General features: G+C 34.9%; 1 protein-coding gene across 11 annotated transcripts in view; it reads left to right on the top strand.

Moving 5' to 3' along the window:
• The window catches only part of FOCAD (focadhesin), a 315,699-nt gene that overhangs the window by 200,900 nt on the left and 101,913 nt on the right, over positions 1-12,886 (top strand). For all 11 annotated transcript variants that reach the window (XM_054501249.2, XM_063650500.1, XM_063650493.1 and 8 more), the window contains one exon: positions 2,069-2,190. In XM_054501249.2, the coding sequence (XP_054357224.1) occupies positions 2,069-2,190 (122 nt within the window). The remainder of the gene's footprint in view (positions 1-2,068; positions 2,191-12,886) is intronic.

Genomic DNA, 12,886 nt, shown 5'->3' with positions numbered 1-12,886 from the left:
CCTTATAGTGATAGAATTTATATATTTTTTAACTGTACATGGAAAATTTACCAAAATGACCATATGCTGGACCACAAACTTCAATAAATTTCAAGATATTGAAGTCACTTAGAGTTTGTCCTCTGATGACAATGGGATTAAGCTAGAAATAAATAACAAAAATGATTACCATGATATCTCCAGTTGGCTGAAAATTGAACAGTATACTTATAAGTAATGGATGGATCAGAGAAAAGAATCAAAATGGAAATTAGAAGGTAGTTTGAAGTGAATGATAATGAAGATAAGCCATATAACAACCTGTAGGTTGCAGCTAAAATAGTATTTCTAAACACTGTTTCCCCTCTAGGGAAATTCACACTTTCAATGTATATTTTAGAAAAGAAAGGAAAATAATCAGTATTTAAACTTCCATCTCAAGAAGCTTGGAAAAGAACAGCAAATCAAACTTAAAGGATAAGGGAAGAAATAATAAAGATAATAAAACTCAGTGCAATAAAAAACATAAATAAGCTGGAGGTTCAGCTGAGAGCTTGATTGACCATTGTGGAAAGGGCAGGGAGAAGAGGGAGAGTGAGTGTATGTGAATACAGGAATGAGGGAAAGCTTGTCCACTTTTGAGTATAAACTAAAGGGACCCATGTTATCATGTGTTCATGAAGATTAATATGTGCATGTATTTCTCTTTCATTGAAATTTTTAAAAAACTTAATAGAATCTCTAGAACTAAACAGTTCACAAAGTCAAGACTTGCAAATTTGTTCATTTATTTATACTTATACTTATTTACTTATAAGTAAATTGTAAATAATATTTTACATGTGATCTTAACTAAAAAGCTCCGAGTCAATAAGTAATATACTATATTATATTACGTTTATATTTTTGAGACAGAGTTTCTGTTGGTTGCCCAGGCTGGAGTACAGTGGCACAATCTCAGTTCACTGCAACTTCCACCTCCTAGTTCAAGTGGTTCTCTTGCTTCAGCCTCCCGAGTAGCTGGGATTTCAGGTGTTCGCCACCATGCCTGTCTAATTTTTGCATTTTTGGTAGAGATGGGGTTTCACCATGTTGACCCGGCTGGTCTCAAACTCCTGACCTCAAGTGATCTGCCTACCTTGGCCTCCCAAAGTGCTGGGATTACAGGTGTGAGCCACTGTGCTTGTCCCAATAATATTTTAAATATTAGCTTTTTAAATCTCTTGTGTTTTTTTATTCCTTATATATAAATGGTCAAAAATCATAATTTGCTTAACAAATTAGCTTTTATTTATAAATATCTCTATCCAGATTGATTATCAGTTACTGAGAATCTAATTAGTAAAGTTTTTCCATAAGAAATGTCTTTGTTCACTCTGATGGTAGTTTCTTTTGCTGTGCAGAAGCTCTTTAGTTTAATTAGATCCCATTTGTCAATTTTGGCTTTTGTTGCCATTGCTTTTGGTGTTTTAGACATGAAGTCCTTGCCCATGCCTATGTCCTGAATGGTAATGCCTAGGTTTTCTTCTAGGTTTTTTATGGTTTTAGGTCTAACGTTTAAGTTTTTAATCCATCTTGAATTAATAGCATTAGGAGATATACCTAAAGCTAAATGGCGAGTTAATGGGTGCAGCACACCAGCATGGCACATGTATACATATGTAACTAACCTGCACATTGTGCACATGTACCCTAAAACTTAAAGTATAATAATAATAAAAAAATAAATTAATTAATTTTAAAAAAATGTCTTTGTAAGCTGGGCACGGTGGCTCACACCTGTAATCCCAGCACTTTGGGAGGACGAGGCAGGCAGATCATGAGGTCAGGAGTTAGAGACCAGCCTGGCCAATATGGTGAAACCCCATCTCCACTAAACTTACAAAAATTAGCTGGGCATGGTGGCACGTGCTTGTAGTCCCAGCTACTCAGGAGGCTGAGGCAGAAGAATCGCTTGAACCCAGGAGACGGAGGTTGCAGTCAGCTGAGATTGCACCACTGCACTCCAGCCTGGGCAACAGAGTGAGATTCTGTCTTAAAAAAATAAAAATAAAAATAAAATAAAGTCTATATAATTTTTTTTTTAAAGGTGGTATGTTATTTTGCTATGATGTTTCCATGTATCAGAGTAAAGATGGAAAACCATTGAATAGACTGATGGCCAGCAGAGGGCGAAGTTTCAAGCAGACATCACTTGCTCTTGTACATGAGGTAGGTTCCCACGTCCTCTTCTTTATGTTTTAGTGTTTTCTCCCTTCATGATATGTTTAAGAAGTTGGTTGTTTGTTAAGAAATAATTTTTTTGATCATAGTTAATGTAAGTTGCTTTTAAAGTCCACCAAAAATAGCTGACCCAACTGAATACTCAAATATTTCAATGTATTTCTGAAAGAAACTGCCATGTTTTCCCACACTGCCCAGCGTAATTATTAGGGAGTAATGTCTAGGAATTTGCTTTACTTCATTAATGCTTAACTGTCATTATTCAGAATAAATATCAGTCTATTATTTAAAGAAATACTACTGCCTATATCTTAATTCTAATCCTTTGCAATTATGTAGGGGACCAGTGTTTATATTTTGTGAGTGTTTGGAATTAAAAGTAAATAAAAGCATTTTAGAAAAATAACCTTTGGTTTTAATGTTTATTTTACTTTTCCTTTCAGCTACCTTTTAAAAATAAAGTTCTGTGATTCTATTAGATGATTTATATGAAATCTGAATATTGCAGATTATGGCAAAACCAGGGGAAGAGGGAAGCTGGAAAGTCCTTGGGAAATGTATTTTTATTGTTTTTAAATATTTTATCACACTTACTCCTTATGATGTATACAAATTAAAATGTATGAATGAATAACAAAACAAAATGTCACAGCAAAGAGATTTATATAGTTCAGACATAGTAGGTTATATATCAGTTATAAGTAAAAATATATGAATTGTAAAGATTTAATGAACTTGATGTAAAAATAATTAGTATTTCTAAAATATGTTTCTATAACATCTTATTTTGATGCCTAATTTATACATTTGGTTGTAATTAATTTGATTCACTTTTATTCTGTATCACACCAATTGCCACCAGTTTCATAGCATAGCAAAATTCAGAGGGTTTTTCAAGACCCATCTTTGTCCTTTGCCATCCATTTTCCTTTCATATATTTAGTTAGAATTAAAATTGTGTAAATACTTGTTTCAGAAGCTTTTTTTTTTTTGCCTAATGTAGTGTCTTCATTCAACTAAAAAGAGAAGGATCTGGGAAGAGCAACACTTCTCTAGGAGGAAGGTTTAATTTCAGACATAGGTGATGTCTATGTTTTTCTTGTCCCTGGCATCTCATTAGTTGGCATAGAGAAGGGAGAAACTTGGTACCTTTTTGTGTTTTAAGCTGTGCACTTAGATATTTGAAGGAAAACTGAAGTCTAAAGTCTTACTGAAAAGCTGATTTGTAATAAAAAGTCACCATCAGAACAGAAACAAGAAAAAGCATTAGTGCAGGGGATGGCAGAAGACATCTGATAGATAACTTTTGGCAGTGGCATCAGAAGTTATGAGGTGTGTCCGAGATATAAGCACAGAAAATCTTTGGGTTAAGATACTTGTTGCTTGTGCTGTAGACAGTTTAGAAAATTTCAAAGGGAAAAGAAAATAACATCATTGTTTTAGGGATCAATTAGAAGGCATATTGGACAGAATTCTGCCAAATGTATAGTAGGATTTTAGACTGGATTCTATATTCTGCTCAGTATATGTAGTTCATTTGCTTAAAACACAAAGGCTGGGGGACTCATGAAGTTTCTCAAACTACGTGACAAGAAATAATATGAACTTTCAGAGCTGGTTAATAAAAATAATTGCAATAATAACAGCTAATAATCGATTTAGATACTTTCAACACTGTGAGGTAGGTGCTGTTAATGTGTCAAGGTCACATAGCTAACAAGTAGAGGAACCTGGAAATTGAACCCAGGCAGTGAGGCTCCATAGTCCTTGAACTGTCATCTTCTCTCCCAGGTTAATCAGAGAAGATTCTAAAAATACATTTGGATTTTTCCAAGATTACTCTAATCTCTCTTAAATCATCTCCTTGTATCTCGTCTTTCTTTTGTTGCAATCAATTTGGGATTTTTGCAGATGAAATTTCTTCAAACCCTGCTTTTGATCCTCCCATTACTTTATCCTGAGTCTTTTTTATTTCCAAGTATTTCTTCTTTCTTTCCTTTTTTCTTTCTTTTTTTTTTTTTTTGAGACGGAGTCTTGCTCTGCTGTCCAGGCTGGAGTGCAATGGTGCAATCTCAGCTCACTCCTCTGCCTCCTAGGTTCAAGGGATTCTCCTGCCTCAACCTCCTGAGTAGCTGGGATTACAGGCATGCGCCACCACGCCCAGCTAATTTTTGTATTTTTAGTAGAGATGGAGTTTTACCATGTTGGCCAGGCTGGTCTCGAACTCCTGACCTCGGGTGATCCACTTGCCTCAGCCTCCCAAAGTGCTGGGATTACAGGCATGAGCCACTGTGCCCAGCCATATTTCCAAGTATTTCTTGAGAATTGCAGTTTGTTTATTAATTCACCAGTTGATGGACCTTTGGATTTTTTCAGTTTTCAATGATTAAGACTAAAGTTTCTATAAACATTCTCATACAGATCCATGTGTGAACATTCATTTTTCTGTTTCTTTTCAGTAAACAAATACCTAGGAGTGAGATTGCAACATCGTGTGGTAAATTCATATATAACTTTATAGGAAACTATCAAACTGTTTTCCTAGTGGCTATCTTATTTTGAATGCCCATCTGCAAGGTATGAGAGTTTCAGTTGCTCTGCCTTCTTGTCAGTGCTTGATATAGTCAATTAAAAAAATTTAGCTATTCTTATAGATGAGTAGTATTAGTTTCCCTTTGTGGTTTTAATTTGTGTTTCCTTAATAACTAATGATGTTGAAGCATCTTTTCATGTGCTTATTTTGTATGTATCTGTTTTCTTCCTGAAGTGTTTGCTCTGATCTTCTGCCCATTTTTAAAATTGGGGCTTTTGTTTTCAAAAGAGTGTTCTTTATATATTCTGGATATTAATTTTTTTTTACTTAGTCTGTTACATATCTTTTCATTTTCTTTTTTTTTTTTTCTGTTTTTCTTTGAGACAGAGTCTCGCTCTATTGCCCAGGTGGGAGTGCAGTGGTGCAATCTCAGCTCACTGCAACCTCCGCCTCCCGGGCTCAAGCGATTCTCCCACCTCAGTCTCCTAAATAGCCGGGATTGCAGGTGTGCACCACCACACCTGGCTAATTTTTGTATTTTTGGTCGAGATGGGGTTTCACCATGTTGGTCAGGCTGGTCTCAAACTCCTGACCTCATGATCCACCTGCCTTGGCCTCCCAAAGTGCTGGAATTACAGGCGTGAGCCACTGCGCCCGGCCTTCATTTCTTTATAATGTATTTTGAAGAGTGGACTTTTCATTTTGAAGAATTTCAACTTACCAAATTTTACAAAATGGTTCTTGCTTTTTGTTTAATCTGAGATTACAAAAATTTTTCATTTTCTTTTTTCCTGTGTTTTATTTTTATTCTTTTAAATTATTTTTAGAAATTGAGGTATGATATGGTTTGGCTACGTCCCCATCCAAACCTCATCTTGAATTGTAATGCCTACATGTTGTGGGAGGAACCCAGTGGGAGGTGACTGAATTATGGGGGCGGGTCTTTCCCGCACTCTTCTCATGATAGTGAATGAGTCTCATGAGATCTGATGGTTTTAAAAACGTGAGTTTCCCTGCACACCCTCTCTCTTTGCCCACTGCCATCCATTTAAGATGTGACTCGCTCCTCCTTGCTTTCTGCCATGATTTTGAGGCCTCTACAGCTGTGTAGAACTGTAAGCTTATTAAACCTGTTTCTTGTGCAAATTACCCAGTCTTGGGTATGTCTTTATCGGCAGTGTGAAAGTGGACTGATACAAGGTGTAATACATATACCATAAAATTTACTTATTTAAAGTATACAACTCAGTGGTTTTCAATGTATCCACAGAGTTGTGTAACCATTCTTACAAACAATTTTAGAACAATTTCATTACCCAGAAAAGAAACTGTGTACCCATTTGTAGTCACTCTTCATTTTCCCTTGTCCTTAGCTTTCAGCAGCCACTAATCTACTTTCTGCCTCTATAGATTTGCCTATTCTAGTCATTTCATATAAATACAATCATACAATACATGGTTTTTAATGTCTGGCTTCTTTCACTTAGTATAATGTTTTCAGGGATTTTCCATGTTGTAGCATGTATTAGTACTTCATTCTTTTTTGTGTGAGAATAATACTTCTCTGCATGGGTATACCACATTTAATTTATCCATCTTTCAGCTAGTGGATCTCCTGTGTTTTCTTGTAGAAGTTTTACATTTTAAGGTTTACTTTTTAGCTTAGGTCCATTTGAGTTAATTTTTGTATGATGTATGAGTTATTTGTTGAATACCATCTTTTATTCACTGAATTACCTAGGCACTTCTGCAAAAATCACTTGCCCATATATGTTTGGGTCTATTTCTGTACTCACTTTTGTTCCATTGAGATCTGTAGATTTGTGCTTTCACCACAATGACATACATAGCTGAATAACGTTCACTTTATAATATCTTGAAATCAAGTAGTATGAGTCTTCCAACTTTGTTTCATCTTTCAAAAAAAGTTCTGACTATGCCAGATCTCTTGCTTTTCTATATGAATTTTAAATCAGTTTTAAGAAATCACAAAAAAGTTTGCTGATTTCGATGGTAAATGCATTGAATTTGTAGGTCAACTTGGGAGAGGACTGACATCTTGGTAATAGAGTATCTAGACCCATGAACAAGGTATAATTGTCTATGTTGATTTTTTTTGTATTATAAATCTTGGACATATTTTGTTAAAGTTCGTAAGTATTACATATCCCTAAGTATTTTGATGCTATTCAAATTAGACTTTTTATTTTAATTTTTTACTGTTTATTGCTAGTTTATAATCATCCAATTGATTTTTTCTATGATTTTACTAAACCAACTTATATATTCTTACAGTCTTTTTGTAAATTATTTTTGTTTTTCACTGTAATGTTGTCTATAAATAAAGATGGTTTTAATTTTTGCTTTTCTGATTTGTATGCCTGTCAATTGTTTTTATTGCTGGACCGCACTATCTAGGGCCATCATTACAGTGTTGAATAGGACTGGTGAGAGTGAATATTCTTGTCGCATTCACTTAGGGGAAAACATTCAGTGTTTCCCTGTTTAATATGATGTTTATATACAGATTTTGTCGACTTCCTTTGTCAGGTTGAAGAAGTTTCCTTCTAGTCCTAAATTGCTGAGAGTTTTTTTTTTTTTTAATCACAAATAGATGTTAAGTTTTGTAAAATGCTTTTTCTGTATCAATTGAGATGATTCAATGCTTTTAAAATTTGTTGATCTGATTACTTATTTTGATTGATTTTCTAATGTAAACTAATCTTGCATTCCTGGGATACACTCCGCTTGATCGTAGCCTATTTATATATTACTTCATTCTGTATGCTAAAATTTTGTTAATAAGGATTTTTGCATCTATGCTCATGAGGCATGTTGTTCTGTAGTTTTCTTGTAGTAATTTTGCCTGGTTGTGTTATCAGGGTAATTTTGTCCAAATAAAGCAAGTTGTGTAGTGTTCCCCTCTTTTTTATTTCCTGAAAGAGTTTGTATAGAATTGTTATTAATTTTTCCTTAAATGTTGGGTAGAATTCTCCAATGAAAGCATCTTGGCATGGAGTTTTCTTTATAGGACTGTTTGTAACTGTGAATTCCATTTATTTAATATATATGAGGCTATTTTTTTTAATCTACCTATCTGTGTATCTACCTACAGGCACACCTCATTTTATTGCACTTTGCAGATACTGCATTTTTTACAAATTGAAGGGTCGTGGCAACCCTGTATTGAGCAATTCTCTAGGCACCATTTTTCCAATACCATATGCTTACTTCATGTCTCTGTGTCACATTTTGCTAACAAAATGTGAAATATTTCTTTTTTATCATCATGTCTGTTGTGATGATCTATGATTAATGATCTTTGAAGTTACGATTGTAATTGTTTTGCGGTATAACAAACCATGCCCACATAGCACCATGAACTTAATAAATGTTGTGTGCTTTTTTATTTCTTCACCAACCAGGTGTCCCCCTAATTGGGCCTCCCTATTCCCTGAGACACAACAATATTGAAATTCGGCCAATTAATAACTACAATGGCCTCTAATTGTTCAAATGAAAGGAAGAGTTACATATCTGCCACTTGAAATCAAAAGCTAGAAATGATTAAGATTAGTGAGGAAGGCGTATTGAAAGCTGAGATAGGCTGACAGCTAGGCTTCTTGCACCAAACAGCCAATTTTGAATGCAAAGAAAAGGTTCTTGAAGGAAATTAAATGTGCTACTCTAGTGAACACATGAGTGATAAGAAAGCAAAACAGCCTTATTGCTGATTTAGAGAAACTTTTAGTGGTTTGGATAAAGGAACAAACCAACCATAACATTCCCTTAAGCCAAAGTCTAATCTAGAGGAAGACTCTAACACTCTTTAATTCTGTGAAGGCTAAGAGAGGTGAGGAAACTGCAGAAGAAAAGTTTGAAGGTAGCAGAGGTTGGTTCATGAGGTGTAAGGAAAGAAGCGATTTTCACAACACAGAAGTGCAAGTTGAAGTGGCAAGTGCTGATGTAAAAGCTGCAGCAAGTTATCCAGAAGATCTAGCTAAGATCATTGATGAAGATGGCTAAACTAACCAACACATTTTCAATGTAGATGAAAGAGCTGTCTATTGGAAGAAGATGCCTTGTAGAAATTTTATAGCTGAAGAGAAGTCAGTGCCTGAAGGACAGGCTGGCTGTCTTGTTAGGGTCTAATGCAGCTGATGACTTAAGTTGAAGCCAGTTCAACTTTACTTAAAATTCTGAAAATCCTAGTGCTCTAAAGAATTACGCTGAATCTCTTCTGTGTTCTAGAAATGGGACAAGGCCTGATGACAGCATATCTGTTTATACATGGTTTACTGAATATTTTAATCCCACATTGAGAACTACTGCTTAGAAAAAAAAAAGAATTCCTTTCAAAGTATTACTGCTAATTGACAATGCACCTAGTCACCCAGTAGGTCTGATGGAGGTGTACAAGGAGATGGATGTTGTTGTTATGACTGCCAACACAACATCCATTCTGCAGCCCGTGGATCAAGGAGTAATTTTGACTTTCAAGTCTTATTTGAGAAATACATTTTGTAAGGCTATAGTTGGCATAGATAGTGATTCCTCTGTTGGATCTGGGAGAAATAAATTGAAAACCTTCTGGAAAGGATTTACCATGTAGATGTCATTAAGAACATCCATGATTTATATGAAGAGGTCAAGATATCAATGTTAACCAGTATTTATAAGAAATTGATTCCAGCCCTCTTGGATGACTTTGAGGGGTTCAAGATTTCGGTGGAGGAAGTCACTGCAGATGTGGGAGGGGTACCAAGAAAAGTAGAATTAGAAGTAGAGCCTGAGGATGTGACTGAACTGCTACAATCATGAGGAGTTGCTTCTTAGGGATGAACAGAGTGGTTTCTTGAGATGGAATCTACTCCTGGTGAAGATGCTGTGAACATTGTTGAACTGACAACGCAGCATTTACAATATTACATAAACTTACCTGATAATGTGGTATCAGTGTTTGAGAGGATTGATTCCACTTTAGAGAGAAGTTCCATGGATGAAGCTATCAAACAGCATTGCATGATACAGAGAAATCTTTTGTGAAAGGAAACATTAAGCAATGGAGCAAAGTTCATTGTTATCTTAAGAAATTGACACAGCCACCCCAACATTCATCAGCCACCCTAATCAGTTAGCAACCGTCAACATCCAGGCAAGACCTTCCACCCGCAAGAATATTAGGACTTGCCAAAGATTTATATAATTATTTACATTTTTTAGCAGTTGAATATTAAAAAAAAAAATTTTAGTGATAGGACCTCACTATGTTGCCCAGGCTGGGGTGCAGTTACTATCCACAGGTGCAGTTACAGAACACTACAGCCTCCAACTCCTGGGCCCAAGGGATCCTTCCATCTCAGTCTCTTGAGTAGCTGGGACTACAGGTACGTGCCACCATGCCCAGCAGTAACAAAGTATTTTAAAACTAAGGTATGTACATTGTTTTTTTAAAGACATATGCTATTACATAATAGATTCTAGTATAGTGTAAGCATAACTTTTATATCCACTAGGAAACAAAAAAAAATTGTATGACTCTCTTTATTGGATTATTAGCTTTAATGCATTTGTCTGGGACCAAACCTGTCTGAGGTGTGTCTGTACTTCCTATGTGCATATAGTGGGATAGTTTTCCTTTTCCAGAAATGCTGCTATTAAATTAGTGATAAATCTAATGATTGCAGTGGTCTTACTAAGAAATAGGATCTTACTGGCATGTGAATAAGCCCTTATGTATTGTTTGTGTTGTTATTCATTTCTATTAATAACAGCCCCTAAAGAATCCATATCCTTACAGGATATTCTATACCCTTCACAATGGCTACAACTACATGAGAGTGAGTCAGTGAGTCAATAAATGGCTAAAAGAACTTTATTTTGAATTTAGATGTGCTGTGTCCTCATTTCTAAAAATAGACTTTATTTTTTAGAGCAGTTTTAGGTTCACAGCAAAATTGAGAGCAATGTATGGAGCATTCCCATATAATTCCCTGCTCACTCTGCCCTCATGCCTACCTCTCATCTTCCCATTATCCCCCACCAGAGTGGTATATTTGTTACAAATGATGAACCTATATTGACACATTCTTATTACCCAAAGCCTATAGTTTATATTAGGGTTTATTCTTGGTGTTAAACATTCTATGGGTTTGAACAAATGCATAGTGGCATGCATATAATCATTTTAGTATCATACACAGTAGTTTTGCTTTCTAAAACCCTTCTGTAATCTCCCATTCATCCCTTCCTTCTCTCTAACTCCGTGTGACCACTGATCTTTTTACTGTCTCTATAGTTTTGCTTTTTCCAGAATGTCGAGTAGTTGGAATCATATGGTATATAGATTTTTCATACTGGCTGATTTCACTTAGTATTAGGCATTTGTTTTCTGCATGTATTTTCGTTGCTTGATAGCTGACTTCTTTTTAGTGTTGAGTAAAAATCCATTGTCTAGAAATACTACAGTTGATTTATCCATTTACCTACAGAAGGATATCTTGATTGCTTCCAAGTTTTAGCAAATATGTATAAAACTACTTTAAACATCTTTGTGCAGAATTTTGTGTGGAGATAATTTTCAACTCTTGGGTAAATGCCAAGGAGCACACTTGCTGGATTGTATGGTAAGAGTGTGTTTGGTTTTGTAAAAAATGGCCAAAACATCTTCCAAAGTGGCTATACCATTTCGCATCTCCTTCCTCTTGCTCCAAAGCCTTGTCAGCAATTGGTGTTGTGGTCTGGATTTTGGCCATTCTAATTGGTGTGTAGTGACGTTTCATTGTTATTTTAATTAGCATATTCCTGATATGTGAAGCATTTTGTATATGCTTATTTTTTATCTGTATATCTATTTCTTTGGCCCATTTTAAAATCCTGTTGTTAGGTTTTTCATAGTTGAGTTTTAAGACTTTTTTGTATATTTTGGATAATAGTCCTTTATCAGATCTGCCTTTTGCAAATATTTTCTTACAGCCTATGGCTTATCTATTCTCTTGACAGTGCCTTTTGTAGATCAGAAGATTTTTATTTTAATGAAGTCCAGCATATCCATTGTTTATTTAATATGTAGTGCCTTTGATATTGTTTCTGAAAAGCTGTCATCAAGCCTAACATTATAGATATTATCCTGTGTTATCTTCTAGGAATGTTACAGTACTGTGCTTTACACTGATATCTATAATCTATTTTGAGTTAATTTTTATGAAGAGTGTAAAGTCAGGGTCTAGATTCTTTTTTTTTTTTGCATCAAGATATCTGGTTGTTTCAGTATCATTTGTTGAGAAGATTATCCTTTCTCCATTGTTTGACTCATTCTCAAATATTACCGGACTATATTTATATACATATGTTTCTGGACTTTCTATTCTGTTTCTTTGATCTATTTCTCTAGTCATTGGCTCATACCATGCTGTCTTGATTACTGTAGCTCTGTAGTAAGTCTTGGAGTTAGGTATGTCAGTCCTCCAACTTTGTTCTTCTTCAGTATTGTGTTGGCTCTTCTTTGTCCTTTGTCTCTTCATATGAACATTTGAATCAGTTTGTTGTTATCCAGGAAGCAACTTGGTGAGATTTTGAGTGTGATTGCATTGAATCTATAGATGAAGTTAGGAAGAACTGACATCCTGACAATATTGAGCTTTCAAAAATCCATGAACCTGGAATATTTCTCTATTTATTTCATCCATTATTGATTTCTTTCATTAGAATTTTGTAATTTTCTCCTATAGATATTATATATATACACACACACACATATATATATATTTATGTATGTTTATACCTAAGTATTTTATTTCTGGAGGTGTTAATGTAAATGCTATTGTGTTTTTAATTTCAACTTCTATTTTTTTCATTGCTGTCATATAGGAAAGCAACTGATTTTTGTATTGTAACCTTGTATCTTGCAATTTTGCTATAAGTGCTTATGGGTTCCAGGAGTTTTTTGTCAACTTTTTCAGATTTTCTATATAGACCCTCATGTCATCTGCAAGCAAAGACAATTTTGTTTCTTTCTTCCCTTCAGCATACATTTTACTTTCTCTTTTTGGCTTACATCAGTAGAAAGGATTTCCAGTATGATGTTGAAAAAGAATAGTGAGAGAGGACATCCTTGCCTTGCTCCTGATCTTAGTGGGAATGCTTGCAGTT

Source organism: Pongo pygmaeus, chromosome 13 (genome assembly GCF_028885625.2).
Source record: "Pongo pygmaeus isolate AG05252 chromosome 13, NHGRI_mPonPyg2-v2.0_pri, whole genome shotgun sequence".
NCBI lineage: Eukaryota > Metazoa > Chordata > Mammalia > Primates > Hominidae > Pongo > Pongo pygmaeus.
The sequence above is the reverse complement of the archived record's forward strand: the minus strand, read 5'-3'. Positions and strand labels throughout refer to the sequence as shown.